Here is an 18,617-nt window from a genome sequence, read left to right as displayed (position 1 = left end):
GGCATTTCATATTATGCCAATTAAAACAGTAGCTGATGTAACATCTACTGTTGTCATGTCTGTGATTGGCTAGGTGCTAAGCATTATATTTATATATTTAATGACATGAAAACAGAACTGCACAAGTTGTACTTGACTGGTGGTTTTCTCCATCACACTACCTTGTTGAGTTCTTGCTGTGGTTAGGGAAAGAATACAGAATTAAATTTTAATGGATCAGAGAAAATTACTTGTATGCCAGGTTTGTTGCAATAATATCAATTACTTCAATATTTCTTAAAGATTAAAAATAGTATAAAGTCATGAATTAGAATAGACTGAGCCCCCTACCCTTTATGAACACTTACCATTGCCATGTTCAGACTTTTTCATCTTAGAAATGATTATAGCTTGAGCAATAATAACAGCCACACACACTCCCAGCACTGCTCCAAAACAGGTTTTACTGCAGAACAATATTTATAAAATAATTGAAAATACAAATTAAAGTGAAAAGTGTGTGGTATGCGACCATGATTTCAGACATTAACCATATACTTCAGCTATACCATGAATTAGAATGAAGATATAAAAGTTTAAATGAACAAAGCTTTACTTTATTCTGCCTACACATCTGAAATTTTGCACATAAAGAGTTTATCTTTGTACTATGAATGTTTTGATCCTCAAAACAGCACATATTAAATATACATGTGTGTGTGTGTGTTTGTATGTGTGCACATTAGACAGATCTCTACAAGATTTACTGTAAAGTTATTTTTTATAAATATTAAGTTGAATATAAAATTAAAGTGAAATTAAAGTGTTTTATATATATATATATATATATATATATATATATATATATATATATATATATATATATATATATATATACACACACACACACACACACACACACACACACACACTTTTTTTTCAGAGAATTCTTCTGCAATATAAGGCTAGAGTTGACAATTCCTTGGGGAACTGACTCTAATGCTGAAATTTGATACACTGAGTGTATTACAGTTTTTCTTCGTGATATTCAGATGATTGTACTAGATTTTTGTGACTTTTGTTTTTGTGACTATAACAAAGAACATTGAATGATATAAAAAAAATAATTGTTAATAATTTTCTTTAAAGAAAAATGACACAAATATACTTGCTTGACTGGTCTGTTTTTGAGGAATCCGACCTGCACTGCCCTGCAATGTCAAGCTCTGTTAGGTTGAGTTTTTGTCCTGGTCAATAAAACACAAACAATGTCAGTTCTTAGTTCATTTTGGGCTCCCACACATGCTTGAACAAGTTCTCTACTAAATAATTAGCTGGTACAAAATATGTATCTAATATCATTTTGCAGTTTATAGTCTGAAATCCCTTTGCATTTATTCAGGATTTTAATTCTCTTCTTCATAAAACATCTCTGGCTTTAACATTCAAACAATAAGTGTTTGGTGCTTTAGTTATAAACCAGTGTTAAGAAGTTTCAAAGAAAACATTTAATTACCTGTCACACTTACAAAGGCAGCAGAGAAAAAGTGAACCACTTTTGCATCTGTTATTTCACATAAATAAGTTCCTTCATCATGTGTCGTAGCATTTTGAATAGTCAAAACATTTTTGATATTAATCCACTTCATTATAAATATGCAGTTGTTGAATGGAGATAAAAGTAAAGCCGTCTTATTTGTTTGCACTCTTCTCACTTCCTGAGTCTCATGGTTCAGTTTTTGCTTGTATCAAATGCACCAAAGGTTGTCACTGGATTTCACTTCCAATGTGCAGTTAAGGGTGATATTTTTTCCAGGTACATTCATGACTGCTCGTTTCTCAGCCTTTATAGTTTGAACAGGATCTATAAAAGGAAACTGAGTCATATCAATAATGAAAAAAATGTGGACAAAAGATTATCCAAAGCAAATAATGTATATTGATTATTAATCCAATATCATAACATATAATCATAAACACTGGTAAAGATTTGGAACCGTACATGTCTTGTAGCTCCAATAAATACGTATCCAGACTGGTATCATCATTGCAGAGTAACGCTAAAACCTCAGAGGAGATGATTTGAAAAGAAGCAACTGCCAAAATAACCAAACTTTATGAGCTTTCATGTCTCATCATGTCTCATGACTCAAAATCTTATTGGCTGGCAAAAGTCACATGGTCATGTTCTGTCCTCTTGTCTTACAACCTTGTTTGGCTACCTGCTGTGTCTGATCCCTTTCAAACATGTTGAGCCCAACATCCATGTAAGTTAAAGTAACAGAGCTGCACTCAAAGAAAGGGGTGATGTGACAATCTTGTTTATAATCTTCAAAACTGCTCTAATGAATTTTTTACTATTATGTTGTATTTATCTTTTTTGTACAGGTCACATTGCTTGAGGGCAGATACTTCTAGGCATTTATTTATCCAATACAAGAGTAACTAAAAAAATGTGCCCCTCCTCCTGTGCTGCTGTTCTTTCAAACCAAACCTGATGGAACCTGATTGGATAATGCTGTAGTACAGTGGTGCTCAATATTTTACGGAACAATATTTAAAATTTTATGACAACAGTTCTAATTTGTTTTATGTAGTTTTTTAGTGTGTCTCATATTTAGTTATTTTCTCAAATTATGAAGTGCGGAAGTCTGTGGAATGTCAATTTTATAAAGCCCACATGTAACTGGTGGCACTGATCACACATTAACAGTGTCATTGGGGCTGGGTATGGCTGAAGAAAATAACAGTGAATCAGTGAAAAATGAAAAGTTATATTTTGGAAATTGGAAGAATCACTAGGACACAACTAACAAAAGCCCCATTTTATGTTATGCCTCATAAGGTAAAATCTCATTAGCCATCAAAACTAACAAGATCCTGTTCTTTCTTTTTTCTTTCCCCCGTATAGTCAGTTTGGCTGCCAGAGATAATTTGGGATCCATTAACCTCTGACCCTTGAGAAGCCTTACCTTTTCCTTAAAGAGTTTGTACAAATTGATGTAAACATGAGTTCAGTCTCTGGTACTGCAGTGAAGATCACAGTTACTTAGGGCTGCTGATGGATAACCTCAGTTGCTGTGGCTCCTCCCACATCCTGACTACCTCCCCTTCTGTTCCATATGGATGTTATGAACTTCACCACCAAGTATTCCCCAACACAGCAGTTCCATGCTGGTCTCCCCAGTGACTAAGGCCATGTGCAACCTCACTAGTACATTTAATGCATGTTCAATGGCACTAGTTACATTTGCATTATGCATTTGTCCATCTAACCTGGACTCTCCTCATCCACAACCACTGACTAGTCACTTCAGCTACTTCCAATAATTCCTTCACAGCTACATTTAGTTTACAGATCAAAGCAATCAATCAAACATGTGGCAGTGAGATGTTACAAATAAGACCAATAAAATTGACATTCCATAGACTTCGCCACTTCATAATCTCAGAAAATAACACTGTTTAGTGTCTTTAAAATTAAATATGAGACATAATAAAACACTATATAAAACAAATTAGAATCTTTTTAAGATACTCTGACTATTGTCATACACTTTTAAATATTGTTCTGTAAAATACTGAGCACCACTCCGGTACAGCATTATCCAGTCATGTTCCATCAGGCATGGTTTGAAAAGACAGTAGCACAGGAGGAGAGGCACATTTTTTGAGTAACTCTTTTATTGGATAAAAACATGCCGAGAAGTATCTGCCCTCAAACAGTGTGAGCTGTACAAAAAATAATAAATAAAAATTAATAGTAAAAACATCATTAGAGCAGTTTTGAAGACTGTAAAAAATATTGTCATATCACCCCTTTCTTTGAGTAGTGCTCTGTTACTTTAACTTACATGGATGTTGGGCTCAACATGTTTTAAAGAGATCAGACACTGCAGGTTGGCCAAACAAGGTTGTGAGATAACAAGATAGAACAGGCCCAGCCATCTTTCCAGCCAAAGAGATTTTGAGTTATGAGACATGAAAGTTCATGAAGTTTGGTTAGTCACTTCTTTCTTTTCAGACTGTCTCCTCTGAGGTCAGAGCGTTACACTGCAATGATGATACCATTCTGGGTACTTACATTTTTGAGCTACAAGACGTATGATTCCAAATATTTACTAGTGTTCCTAATTACGTTACTGTACTTGTTGTTGGATTAAAAATCTATATATATATTGGATTCAGTTTTGTCAACATTTTTTTCCTTATTGGTCTGACTCTGTTTCATTTTATAGGTCTTGTTCAAACTACAAACCTTAATAATCAAGTAGTATTTTGATGGATGTCGCTAGAAAACTAAAGACAAACTAAGATTGTACAGTAGAAGAATTCTCTATAAAAAAAGCATACTATATATATGTGTGTATATATATATGGACCAACTTTAGCTTTGATTATGGCACACATTCGTTGTGGCATTGTTTCCACAAGCTTCTGCAATGTCACAACATTTATTTATGTCCAGAGTTGCATTAATATTTCCCCAAGATCTTGTATTGATGAGGGGATATTTGGACCACTGCACAAAGTCTTCTTCAGCACATCCCAAAGATTCTCAGTGGGGTTCAGGTCTGGACACTGTGGTGGCCAATCCATGTGTAAAAATGATGTCTCATGCTCCCTGAACCACTCTTTCACAATTTGAGCCTGATGAATCCTGGCATTGTCATCTTGGAATATGACTGCCATCAGTGAAGAAAAAAATCCATTGATGGAATGACCTGGTTGTTCAGTATATTTAGGTAGTCAGCTGACCTCATTCTTTGGGCACATAACATTGCAGAACCTAGATCTGTCACCCCCCCCCCACAAGTCACGTGGTATGGCCAGCCACGTGCAGGGGGGTTCTCCCATGTTTGTAGCCACACCGCCTGTGAAGGCACGCACCTACACCGGGTTATGTGTTTAATGTGTGTATATCTATTTAAACCCCAGTGAAATTCTTAGCGGGAGGTGCGTGAGCACTCCCTGCACTGCTGCCTCCTGGATCCCAGGAGATTGGGGAGAGGACCGCAACTGGGGTTCGGGTCCACTCTGGATGTGGAGGGAAACACCCCCAGGAATTTCTTGCAGGAGGGCTAGGGCTATCGAACTTTGGCTGAGGAGGACTGAGGGGCACCACCACGACCATAAAGAGGGCAGCTGGGTGGAGTCAGCAGGATCTCCAGAGTCCCTTCCCGTCAGCAGACTCGCCAGTGAGACTGGAAGGGTCTGCCCAAAGCCTTGGAGGCAAACCGCCTCTGGGACGCTCCTAGAGCGGCAGGTATTAAGGAGGACTGTGCAGGGGAGGAGCATTACCGGAACCGGGGAGGACGTGCACCCCGGCATGTCCGTGGAGGTTGAGGACATGTTAAACAGTGCCTGCACTGATTGCAGGCACTGCAGCACTGTGAAATTTTTGCGCTTCTTTTTTTCTGAGCATGTCACTGCATGGGGAAAGCGAAGACTGACCCGAGAAAGGCAGACACTCTGCCTCTCTCCCTGTCTGGTGAGGGTCTCCCAGGGGGGAGGTTCCTAGCCTGCCTTGTGCTGGGTGGGCACCGGGCATGGCTGTACTGTGTCTATGTGTGTTTGCAGCAGCCCGGAGTTTGCTGTCCCGGAGAGGGAAGCATCGGGAACCTTGTACCCCGGGAGGGCTCATCGTTGGTGGTCTCCCCTCCGCATGTCTCGAGGAGCTGACCAGACTACCCTGAGGGAAGCTAAGATCCTGCATCCCTCCCTCCTGTTGAGAGGTTGCCCGGGCCGTCGGTTCCTGGCCCACCTTGCGTTAGGTGGGCACCGGGCATTGCCGTAGCGTGTGTGTGCATGTTTGCAGCTCGGGGTTCACAATCCTGGGAAGGACGTGTCGGGAGCCGTGCCCCTTGGGAAGGGGTTCTGTCACGGGATGCTCAGGTTTGTCCAGCCTATGTTAATCATTTACCCAAGTGTCTTCATGTTCACCATAACTGTTATGTGTGAGTGCCACCCTTGTTTACAAGTTTGTGTCATTAAATGTTTCAAAACGCCGACAGAGTCTGTGTGTCCTGCTCCACGTCCTCCGGCACTCAGGCATCGTTACGAGATCTGACCAACTGCAGCAACCCCAGATCATAGCACTGCCCCCACAGGCTTGTATGGTAGGTACTAGGCATGATGGGTGCATCACTTCAGCTGCCTCTATTCTTACTCTGATGCACCCATCACTCTGGAACAGGGTAAATCTGGACTCATCAGACCACATGACCTTCTTCCATTGCTCCAGAGTACAATCTTTATGCTCCCTAACAAATTTAAGCTGGTTTTGCAGCCTCACTGACAAGTGATTTTTTTAAAGCTACACAGCTTCCTTTTTTAGGCTCTCGCTGTTGTTAATGAAAATACAGTATTAATTGTAATTGGATCAGGAAATATTACCTCTATGCCAAAATGAATGCTGATTTTACTGCAGTTGTCCAAACACGGTTGTTAGACAACAAGACAGAAAAACACTTGTGAAATTTTCTAGCCAATGAGACTTTGAGTCATGAGACCGGAAAGTTTATTTAATTTGTCAGTTTCTTCTTTTCAAACCGTCTCCTCTGAGGTCTGTGCATTACACTGCAATGATACCAGTCTGGATACTTTTTTTTTTTTTTCTACAAGACATGTACGGTTCCAAATGTTTACCATTGTTTCTAATTACATTTGTTACTGTTATTTCTGATATTGGATTAATAATCAATATATATTATTTATTTTGGATTCAATTTTCTCCAAATTGCTTTCTTACTGATTCTGGCTCAGTTGTTTTGTTTGGTTTTGTTTTGGTTCAAGCACAAATGGAAGCAGGAGCTTCAGCAAGTAGGACAAGTGCTTAAAGATAAAATGGAATAGTTTCATTTCCATTCAACAAGTCCAGATTCATAATGAAGTGGAAGGATGATAGAATCTCTCTGAGTATTCTAAATGCTACTGAAGAAGATGAAGGATTGTACTTCTGTGGAGTTACAGACAAAGGTTAACTTCACCTCTGCTACATCAACTCTGACAGGTAATTGAACTATTACTTTCAAACTTCTTTACATTTAAAACTGGATTATAACTGAAGCACAAAACACATATAATCTTAAAGTGAAAGCCACAGTTAATTTCTCACTTAGGGAATAAAAAATAAAATAAAATAAAATGATTTTTATAATCTGTATAGTTTTTATATAATAGACTTCAAAGTGCTGTAAGAAACACATTTCATTAAAAAAAATTAAAAATAAAAAAAAACCTGCTAATTCTTCAGCAGTACACTTGAGTATTTTTTAAAAAGTATGTGTTTTTTAGCATGTGAGGTAAACCAAAATGACCTGAGACTGTTGAGGAGGGCATACAGCGTTAACCCCAAAAAATCAGTGCAGGAACAGGGTGTGATCCATCAAACCCAGCTTATTCAGGCAAGTCTCTTCGTGTATCTTTGCTTTAAATAAAATAATTATCACAGAAGCCTCCCCTTTAAAATTATAGCTACACGCATTTTAAGGAGCTTCCAGAACAAAATCTAGTTTAGTTATATAAATGACAGTAAGATAAACTTAGAGCTTAGAATATTTGTTTTATATTGATCAGGATATCAAGGATTATACACATCAGTGCATCAACATTCAGAATTAGAATCAGATCCCTAAGCAACTGTGGACTCGAGCCTTATTTTGTCTAGTACAGAATTATGTGCACGCATGCACACACACACACACACACACACACACGCACGCACACACGCATGCACACACACGCATGCACACACAAAAACACATATGTATGTATATTTAATATGTGCTGTTTTGAGTATCAAAAAATTCAACATACAACATTTTATGCACAAAATTTCAGATGTGTAGGCAGAGTAAAGTAAAGCTTTGTTCATTTAAACTTTTACATCTTCATTTTAATTCATGGTATAGCTAAAGTATTTGGTCTGAAATCAACACTTACATGTGTTGTGAAATTATAACCTAAGGAACCAGGATGACGCTGGTCAATGAAAAATTTTAATTTATATCTTGAGGGACATAGAAAGTCATGCTAGGAAGTAACTGACAAAAGCACAATATTATATGTCTTGCTGGGCTTATAAATTAAAATCTCATTGGTCATCAAATCTCATAATATCCCGTACAGTCATATTTGAAAACATCTTCGTGCAAACACAACACAAGGCACATTAATATTACTGACATAAGTCTATTTTTTTTTCTTATAGTCTGTTTGGCTCCCAGAGGTAATTTGGGGTACATCAACCTCAGACCCTTAAGAAGCTTTACCTTTACTATAAAGAGTTTGTGTATACTGGTGAAAACCTGAGCTCAATCTGTGGCACTGCAGTGTAGATTAGTTACTTGGAGCAGCTGATGGATAACCTCAGTTGCTGTGATCCCTCCCACATCCTGACCCTTTCTGGTCCCTCCTACATCCTGACAACTTCCCCTTCTGTGGCTCCTCCCAAACAAAGCAAATTCTGTGGCACTGCAGTGTAAATCAGTGTTACTTAGGGCTGCTGATGGATAACCTCAGTTGTTGTGGCCTATACACACCCCCATAATTTTGGTTATGTATAATAATATTAATATTAACAATAATAATAATAATAATAATAATAATAAGAAGAAGAAGAAGAAGAAGAAGAAGAAGAAGAAGAAGAAGAAGAACTTATTAATATGTTTTAATATTTATATCTAATATTTAATATCAGAGGCTAAGCAACAACAACAAAAATAAATAAATAAATAAAGATAAGATATAAAGGTCAGAAAATTGACCATCATAAATAAATAAACAAAACACAATGGGTAGAGTTCAAAACATTGTGGATATTCTTTATCATTCACCCAGTATTGAGCACAGTGGTTCTCTAAGACAAATGTGGCACTTTATTGTTGAAGCAGGAATGAACACAACATACCTTAAATATCACAAAGCAGATGAACAGAAAATAAAGACTTAGAGATTATAGAGTTACACAGCACCTCCTTTACAAAACGGAATGTGCCAGTAAAGAGATAATGTATCCAAACTTCACTTAGGATTATAGAAGGGAAGAGAGCTAATAATCTAGATGATAGTCAGTAAGATCTGAATGTTTCACTACAGAGTACATGCTGTCTTCAGGCTGTCCTCTATTCACCTGCCCTCTTTTGGTTTTCCTCTCATTGAAATGAATGGCAGCATAATTCAGCTCTTCAGCATCATGTCGCTGTGGGAATGATCAACAATGTTTAGTGAACATTACTGTCATTCTGATCCTTATTTAGAATATGACTACTAGTCTCAAACACAGAGACAGTGAGTTGCCTTCTCCTCCTCTACAGCATTGCAGTGTTGCATGTCTCATACATCTCCACCACAACAGCTTCAAGCATGTGTGTCAATGATGCTGTAATTAGACTTCAGCTATAAACTATATCAGCACCACAGATATTAAATACAGAGGAGGTTGAGCTGAGAAAAGCTAGAAACATTCTTAGTAAAAGATGTCATAAATATAAACACACATATACATAATAGGAGATACAGAAACTTTTAACAAGGTAGGGCTGCATCACTAACGTCTACTGCTGTCATATCTATGATTAGCATGTTGTTAAGCATCATAAATATTTATATATTTAAATATGAGTTTTAATGCCAGCCGATGCATCCCACATCCAAGATGAAGAGCATAAACCTGGAGAAAGAAGTTTTCCTAAAAATGGAATGAATGTGCAACTACACAAGTTGTACCTGACTGGTAGTTTTCTCCATCACACTCCCTTGTTGAGGTCTCTCTGTGGTAGGGGAAAATACAGCATTAATTGTAACTGGATCAGGGAATATTACCTGTAAGATACAAATATAAAAGATAAAAATAGTAAAAAGTCATGAATTAGAATAAGGGCCCCCTGCCCTTTATGAACACTTACCATTGTCGTGATTGGAGTTTTTCAACTTATAAATAATTATAGCTTGAGCAATGATAACAGCCACACACACTCCCAGCACTGCTCCAAGACAGATATTTACAGGACCCACAGGTTTTACTGCAGAACAATCTTTATAAAATAATTGAATATACAAAATTAAAGTGAAAGGTGTATGGTATGCAACCATGATTTCAGATGTTAACCACATTGTGCAGCTATACGATGAATTAGAATGAAGATGTAAAAGTTTAAACGAACAAAGCTTTACTCTACACATCTGAAATTTTGTGTATAAAAGGTTCAACAGCACATATCACATATACATACATATGTGTTTTTGTGTGTGTGTGTGTGTGTGTGTGTGTGTGTGTGTGTGTGTGTTTGTGTGTATATGTGCACATATTTCTGTACTAGACAAAATAAGGCTCGAGTCCACTGTTGCTTGGGGATCAGATTCTAATTCTGAATGTTGATGCACTGATGTGTATAATCTTTGATATCCTGCTCAATATAAAACAAATATTCTAAGCTCTAAGTTTATCTTACTGTCATTTATATAGTTAAATTAGGTTTTCTGGCAGTAGCTATCATTTTAAAGGGCAGGCTTCTGTGATAATTATTTTATTTAAAGCAAAGATACACCAAGAGACTTGCCTGAATAAGAGGGGTTTGATGGACAACACCCTGTTCCTGCAATGTTAGTATTTTATAGGGTTAACTCTGTATGCACTCCTTAATAAAACACAATCTCAGGTCATAAGTCACCTTGGTTTCCCTCACATACAAAAAAACACATGCTTTATAAAAATATCCAAGTGTACTACTGGAGAATTAGCAGGTATATATATATATATATATATATATATATATATATAAATGTGCTTCTTACAGCACTTTGAAGTCTACTATATAAAAACTATACAGATTATAACAATCATTTATTTATTTTTTTAATTCCATAATTGAGAAAACAACTGTGGCTTTGACTTTAAGATTATGTGTTTTGTGCTTCAGTTATAATGCAGTTTTAAATGTAAAGAAGTTTGAAAGTAGTAGTTCAATTACCTGTCAGAGTTGATGTAGCAGAGGTGAAGTTAACCTTTGTTCCGTCTGTCGCTCCACAGAAGTACAATCCTTCATCTTCTTCAGTAGCATTTAGAATAGTCAGAGAGATTCTGTCATCCTTCCACTTCATTATGAATTTGGAATTGTTGAATGGAAATGAAAGTAGGCCTGTTTTATCTTTATACACTTTTCCTACTTGCTGAAGCTCCTGTTGCCATCTGAGCTTGAACCAAAAGCAAACAGTGTTTTCTTTAAATGTGCAGTAATGAGTTATATTCTTCCCAGGTTCAGTCTGCACTGCTTGTTTAAAAGGCTTTGTAGTTTGAACTGGACCTATAAAATGAAACCGAGCCAGAATCAATAAGAAAACATTTTGGAGAAAATTGAATCCAAAATAAATAATACATATTGATTATTAAACCAATATCAGAAAGAACAGTAACAAATGTAATTATAAATGCTGGTAAAAATTTGGAACTGTACATGTCTTGTAGAGAAAAATTATAAGTATCCAGACAGGTATCATCATTGCAGCGTAACACACAGACCTCAGAGGAGACGGTTTGAAAAGAAGCAACTGGCAAAATAAATAAACTTTGTGAGTTTTCCGGTCTCATGACTCAAATCTCATTGGCTAGAAAATGTCACAAGCCTTTTTCTGTCCTGTAGTCTTACAACCATGTTTGGCCACCTGCAGTGCCTGATCTCTTTAAAACATATTGAGCCCAACATCGCTGTAAGTTAAAGTAACAGCGCACCACTCAAAGAAAGGGGTGATAGGACAATCTTGTTTACAGTATTCAAAATTACTCTAAATGTTTATTATTATTATTATTATTATTATTATTATTATTATTATTATTATTATTATCAAGAGTGTTAACAAATTTAAATTGTTTTTTTTCAAATTTTAAATTTTAGAGAAAGACAAAACAACAAGAACGATTATCAACTGTAAAGGTCTGTTAGGATTATGAACTGTGGAATTCTATGTTAGGATTATGATTATATATTTTGTTACGACCCCGTCTAGGCTGTGAGGAAAAAGAAATGTAAAGGGCTAACAGACTGTAAGTTGTAAAAAGTGAACAGCAACAAAACAAACAGAAGTCCAAATGGAAGTCTCCTTTTTGGAGTATTTCACAGTGGATATTAATTACAATTTTACTGGTGCAATATCTTCAGGAGTGACCCAGGCCAAAACAATAAACAAAACCCACACTAATGAAAGAAAAATACACACTAAATAATCCTAACAAACAAAAGAAGCATACCACAGACTTTCCTAACTTCCTGACACATAAACAGGGGCAAAACCAAGACCCAACAAAAATGGCAATCGCTCCTTACCACCAGTATCCAACACCAAAGTACCAAACAAAACAATATTTATACTCTTTATACAATATATATATATTTATATGTACAACAGCTACTGAAGCAGGAGGGGCGAAGCCAAAGAAGGTCATACACAAAAAGTCATACAAACTTTTTTACCACAAGCCAAACAAACCAGCAAATTCCAAACTAACAAAACCATCTCTTCTCTCTTCTCTTCCTCCTTCTCTCTTGTGGGAGGGGCCATTAAATAGTAGGAACAGTTGTCTTGAAAACCCAGTGAGGAATAGGGCAGAGTCTCAAACAGAGGGAAATCCTGGCAGTAATCCTGGAACACATACACTCACACACATCCATCTTTCCATAACACTTTGCTTGTGGAATTTTGTTTTAGAATCTGTAAACTAGCAGCAGCTGTAAAGGAATTATCAGAAGTAGCTGAAAGGACTAATCAGTGGTTGTGGAGAGAGCAGGTTAGTTCGGGAAATGCATAAAGGTGGAATGGCTGAGGTGTTCAGTGTTTCAGGTACATGGAGGACTGGACAGATGAGTGTGATGTTGTGTCATGTCATTGTTAACATTGTAGATCCAAATGAGCATGCATTAACAGTGCCAGTGAGGCTGGATATGGCCTTAGTCCCCAGAGAGACCAGTATGGACCTGCTGTGTTGTAATGCTTAGTGATGTATTACATAAAATTATTATGGACCTGACGACACTAAGTATGCATTAACCATACCAGTGGAGAAGAGTAAAGTCAATGGAGAGGACAAAATGGCTTTACCAGGTTAGGAAGTGATTGGCTGCATGGGGGCAGTGCAGTGAGTAAAAAATTGGAGAGTGTTGTTGTTTTTGCTGGTGGTTTAGAGTGTAAAGTCCATATGTAACAGGTGGCACTGATCACACATTAACAGTGTCAGTGGGGCTGAGTATGACTGAAAACTTTAATACATATCCAATTCACTGTTCTTTTTTAATTTTATATTTTCCTCGAATGTATTTAAGTTACTTTGTTTAACATGTTTAACATTGTATTGTGTTCATTTTTTATTAATTGTTAGTACAAGGTTAATACATGAGTTCCCATGTTGCTGGTAATGTTGGTGTTACGGGAAACACCCCCCCTGTCTTAATTCTTCTTCCCTACATTAGCCTTATTTTTGTGAGAAAAAAAAAAATCCACATTGCATTTGCACATATGAAGTGTTTTATCAGACACTTTTATCAGTATAAACTTGTGTGTGTGTGTGTGTGTGTGTGTGTGTGTGTGTGTGTGTGTGTTTTTTTTTTCCTATGTCTATATTCATATTGATCACAAGGTCTAAAACGGTGTTCTCACACCATTCTCTCAGATAGCAGCTAAAGAGGAAAGTAAACAGAGGCTGGCACTGTACTTGAGATAAAGTGATCTGAGTACAGTAAGATGACCTTATAGAATAACCATATCCCTGCACTGTCAGGCACTGTTTGGTTTAAATCTAGATGTCCTGACCAATAAAATAGTGTCATTTCTTACAAATTGATGAATGCACCAGTCTGATAAATTCTGAAATTCTGAGATAAATTCTCATTGGCTGGATGAAGTCTTCAGGTCTTGTTTATATTATTTGACCTTTTTTGTAAAACTAGAAGATCCTCTTTAGTCCCCTGTGTTTCATGATGCCTTACTGCCTTAATGATCAAAAAATGTCTCCTAAGATGCTTAAGAAAAGAAAAAAGAAAAGTGCATATTTTACAGATGAATGAAATGATAATTGTAACTGGAGCAATTAAAGAACCAGTGTCACAGTTAGTCCCTCCTAGCTTCCCTGTTCCATGTTTTCCCTGTCTTGTGTTTTTGTTCCATTCCCTAGTTTCGTTTTCTCCGCCCCTCGTTTGGTTTTCCATAGCTGTTCCTCCTTTCTAGTCTTGTTCATTTCATGTATTTAAACCCTGTCTTGTTTCTTGTGTCTTTGCTGTTCATTGAATGTCTGAAAGCCTGTATCAGTATGCCCGTAAGTTTGTACTCTGTGTATCCTAGTCTGACTGTTTTTCCTAGCCTCTGTTGTAGCCTGCTTCCCCTGTTTGCCTTCATGTGTTTTTACTTGTTCAATCATGCATCCTCCTATATTTGCACATAATAAATCTTGCTCTTCTCCACACATGCATCTGCCTCCTTACTGCTCACTGTTACAACCAGTTATAACCTGAAAAAAAAATTTCAAAAGTAAACACAAACAAAATCTCTAAGGTGTGTTAGCCTGTTGAATTCAATAGTTAAAAATACATTTATCAGGAGCAGAGTATGAGTGTCCTCATAATGAAATATCTATGTTACACACAAGATGATTTAGGGGGATGAATACAGGATGTGTTTGAAAATTGCACTTTGGTATTTTGTTCTTTTATAAATTGGATTTTTCTGTTTTTATTGTTGTATATAGCTTTCTCCTGTGTTATGTATGTCAGTAACATTAATGAACCTTGTGTTCCTCTGTGATACACTGAGCGGTTTGGTGCCAAAAACACATATTAGCAAATAATGTGATTTGTTTTTATACAGATAATATGTTTAGCAGATTAATGTAACTTTCAGGCAGCACTATGTGAGGCTGAATAAGGTTATAGAACTCAGTGGTTTGAGTTGAGCCCCTCTGGTCAAATATAATCCAACCAGCACCCCTCCACCACCCTGTTTCAGTGAGAGATCATTATCTGCACTTCTATTTCCTATAGAGTAGCAAGAACAACCAACAGGAAATCAGGCCCCAATCACATTTAGAAGTGGTGCTCACATTTAATGACTAGTATACATATAGTTATGATTTAGTTCAACATTGTTTTTCTTTAATAGTTTCTTTTTTATTTGCCCAGAGGTTGTAAATAGTGTACATGTCTGTCACAAATAGCCACCCTCCTCACGTCCCTGATGTCACGGTTTCCCTGTATTCCTGAGTTCCATGCCTTAGTTTTATTTTCTCTGCCCCTGTCTGTTCCTCTATTCCACTCCTTGTTTTAATTTCTGCTGTTCCCATGTTCACCTGTATCTGTTTAGTGTTTGATTTGTCTTGCTTATTTAAGCCCTGTGGATTTGTGTTCTAGTTGTTGGTTATTGTGGTAAGTTATGTCCTTCTGTCAGTTCTGCCTTATGCTCATTTATTGTTACTCCTTTTGCCTCTGTTTGTTTTACTGTTCGTGTTTCCTCATTTAATAAACCGCCTCCTGCAATTGCATTCTTCCTCTGCCTGTTTCTGGTGGAATCATAACAATCTCATAAAGCACAATATAACGTTTTAGTCTCAGCGCTGCCAGGAAATGTTGCACATGCCTTGGTACCTCATAAATGAAAGAATCGATATTTCCTAATGCCAAACTACATAAATCCATTAGTATATAGATATTAATATAAGGACAGTCACCATTAATAACTGCAAGAATGACTGAAGTTCCTGGCTGCCATAAACAAATTGTATTTATTTTGTTGATTTTTATCAGAATTCTGCCAAGCATTATATTCTCCATCACAGACCTTATATTTATGAATCAATAGGTTTTTGTGCTGTGTTCAAGTTGTTACTGTGCTCTTTTAGGGTTTACATCTATTCAGAGTCAGCTGTGTTTATAGATTAAGCCTTAGACTAAACTGGAATGTCAGTGGTGATTCAGGGCAGTGACAGTTTTGTACACGCAGGGCCTTTAGAGGAAACTGAAACTCACAGTGATGTGTGTGTGTGTGTGTGTGTGTGTGTGTGTGTGTGTGTGTGTGAAAGCCACCAGAGGTTCACCTCAACAGAATGCACAGATACATTATATTCACCTGTTTCCCCATCACCAGCTATCAGTCTCCCTAGTTAAAGCACCAGTTATGCTACTAACTGTAGCATAACTGTGCAAAGCTTTTGACTAAACTGGAATTTCAGTGGTGATTCTGTGATTCATGGTAGTGGCAATTTTGTAAAAGGTCATAAGAGGAAAGTGAAACTCACAGTGATGCACAGACACCCAGCTTTGCTGTCTTCATAAAAAAAAAAAAAAAAAAAAAAAAAAAAAGATTACTCCAATTAAAATGCAAACACATTTGATCAATTTGTAATTTTTACTTTTTTAGTTATAGATTTTTAGTCATTGAACTAGCCGTTTGACTGATGGTAGCTTAGTGGTTAAGGTACTTGACTAGTAATCAAAAGGTTGCCAGTTTAAGTCCCACCACCACCAAGTTGCCATTGTTGGACTCCTGAGCAAGACCCTTAATCCTCAATTGCTCAAATTGTGTTCAGTCAGAGTTGAAGGCATTTTGGATAAAAGTGTCAGGTAAATGATGTTGGTCTATGTGTATCTTTTGTAATTGATTTTGGTTTTGTACTTGTTCTGGGTTTAAAAGAACAAGTACACTTCTCTACACTTCCTCTACACTTCCTGTTGTCATAGCTTCCTGTAATGCTGCATTACAGCATAACAGAACTCTTTAGTACCAGGATCCTTTTCACACAGACAAGGGAAGTTGTGTTGCAGCCCCGTAGGTAACAAAAAAAAAGTGCAACTCAACTGGCTGAATTTGGTTCAATTAAAACTGATCCAGTTACAGTTTAACAAGCATATAGTAATATACCTGGCCTTCTGGCCTCTCTCTCTCTCGTTGATGTTGTCTGACTGAGATGTTTTGCCTTGAAATTCATGAAAAAGGAAACAGATGTCAGATATTCAACCAAGTGATAATAAATCACTGACAATTTTGTTGACCTGAATCAACTCACATTTGCAGCTCTTCCTTGTCCAGCTGCTGGAGCAAACAGTGAGATTCCAGACTACAGACACAGCCAGTGCCAGACCCATGCTAATGACCAGCACACCATGGTGGTAGTGAATGTCTACAGCATGGAACAGACATGCATAATGAAGATAATGTTGTACAAAAGTAGATGAAGCTTTCATGGAAAAACTACAGACAAAATAATCATTCATAGCTTATGTGAACGGGCATAGGAATATACAGAGCAGGATGCAAAGCCCACATGTAAAGTCCACATGCAGCAGGTGGCACTGTCATGAACTGGTCTGCTTTCCACTTGTCATGTGGTTCAGCCCGCTACATGTAATGGGAATTAATATAGTCTTGTTTGTAACTACGCCCATGTTGTCAGCATACATCTGCATATGGTTTAGTTATAATGTCTGTGTATTTAAACCACTGTTGGTGTTTGTATTTTTGTCAGTCATTAGCCGTTTGTCATTGTTAGTGTTCGCGGTCGTGTTCTTGTTCACAATGCTTATTCGTGTTCACCGTTTATGTAAGTGCCATTGTTTTAAATGTGTATCTATAAATGTGTATAACCATCGAGGGAGTCTGAACGTCCTTCTCCTTGCCCTATGGCACTCAGACTGTTACAGAATGACTGACCACCATAGGACGCCTACTCTCTCGACGGCAAACAGACTTCCTAGAGGGAGGTGCTTAGGTACAGCCCAATCTGCTGCCGGGATCCCTGTAAATTGTGGAGAGGACCGTGACTGGCATTTGCCGCCACTCCCCAGGAGGAGCAGAATGCCCCCTGGAATTTCTTGGGGGGCTACGGCTACCGAGCCAGGGTCACGGAGAGCCGAGGAGCTCCACAGGGACTAATGCGGCTGGCAAAAGGAGGACCATTAAGGGGAGCAGCACGTTCAGATGCGGTGCGGACGGATTTGCCCATAATAAATCTTGCTCTTCGCTGCACAGGTGCCCACCTCCTTAACGCTCACCGTTACTACGTGGATAATTAATGCAGTTTTATTCTTCCTTTTTTAGGCTTTTAAGCTTTACACTCTAATTATTCAGTTTACTTTGAATCCCTTTTTGTCTATGCAAAATGTTTGGGTAGTTATAGATTTGCAAATGTCACGTCCACAGACCGGAGCGTTCCCCGTTTCCCAGGCAACCTAGTCACGTCTGTGTTTTTATCAGTCTCATGGTTTCGTGTCTCCGCCCCTTTGTGTCCAGCTGTTCCTAGTTTGTCCCTGATTATAGGCCTATGAAAACCCTGTTCCTGAGTCTCTTGTTTGTCGGTCATTGTTTTGGTAAAATGTGTTTTTGTTAAGACCCCGTTTGTCCTGGCTCCGCACTCATATGTGTTTTTATTTGTACTTTCTCCTCACGCTCCCTGTTCAGTTATCCTTGCTGTCCATGATTCATTCCTTGTCTACTCCTGCTACCTGCATCTTCGTTGTGAATATTTTGTTTATCTTCTGTAACCTCTTTTTTTTATGTTAACCTTTTTTGTTCGCTTTTTGTCTCTTTGTTATTAAACCTCTAATTTATTTACTCTATTCTATGGCATTCCTCATTAGTTCCATTTTGCATAACATCCAAGG

The 18,617-nt window shown here is 37.6% G+C and overlaps 1 protein-coding gene and 1 long non-coding RNA gene across 3 annotated transcripts; both read right to left on the bottom strand.

The window, feature by feature from the left end:
- Window positions 1–1,151: 1,151 nt before the first annotated feature.
- Window positions 1,152–2,040, bottom strand: LOC145651677 (uncharacterized). The gene is made up of 3 exons (XR_014117503.1): window positions 1,982–2,040; window positions 1,496–1,843; window positions 1,152–1,226 (listed from the first exon to the last, which is right to left on the bottom strand). It is a non-coding gene; the product is annotated as an uncharacterized LOC145651677 (long non-coding RNA).
- Window positions 2,041–8,784: 6,744 nt separating this feature from the next.
- Window positions 8,785–11,511, bottom strand: LOC145651728 (uncharacterized). 2 transcript variants are annotated; one of them, XM_081699274.1, is made up of 6 exons: window positions 11,436–11,511; window positions 10,953–11,285; window positions 10,542–10,577; window positions 9,888–10,016; window positions 9,709–9,752; window positions 8,785–9,181 (listed from the first exon to the last, which is right to left on the bottom strand). In XM_081699274.1, exons 1-6 carry the CDS (start codon window positions 11,479–11,481, stop codon window positions 9,032–9,034), a joined length of 738 nt encoding a protein of 245 aa, XP_081555400.1. In that variant the 5' UTR covers window positions 11,482–11,511; the 3' UTR covers window positions 8,785–9,031. The 2 variants fall into 2 exon arrangements, with proteins under 2 accessions (XP_081555400.1, XP_081555401.1); XM_081699275.1 differs by lacking the exon at window positions 10,542–10,577.
- Between the last annotated feature and the right edge of the window lie 7,106 nt (window positions 11,512–18,617).

This window comes from Electrophorus electricus, chromosome 16, assembly GCF_041902795.1.
Source record: "Electrophorus electricus isolate QZ-2024a chromosome 16, ASM4190279v1, whole genome shotgun sequence".
NCBI lineage: Eukaryota > Metazoa > Chordata > Actinopteri > Gymnotiformes > Gymnotidae > Electrophorus > Electrophorus electricus.
The sequence above is the reverse complement of the archived record's forward strand: the minus strand, read 5'-3'. Positions and strand labels throughout refer to the sequence as shown.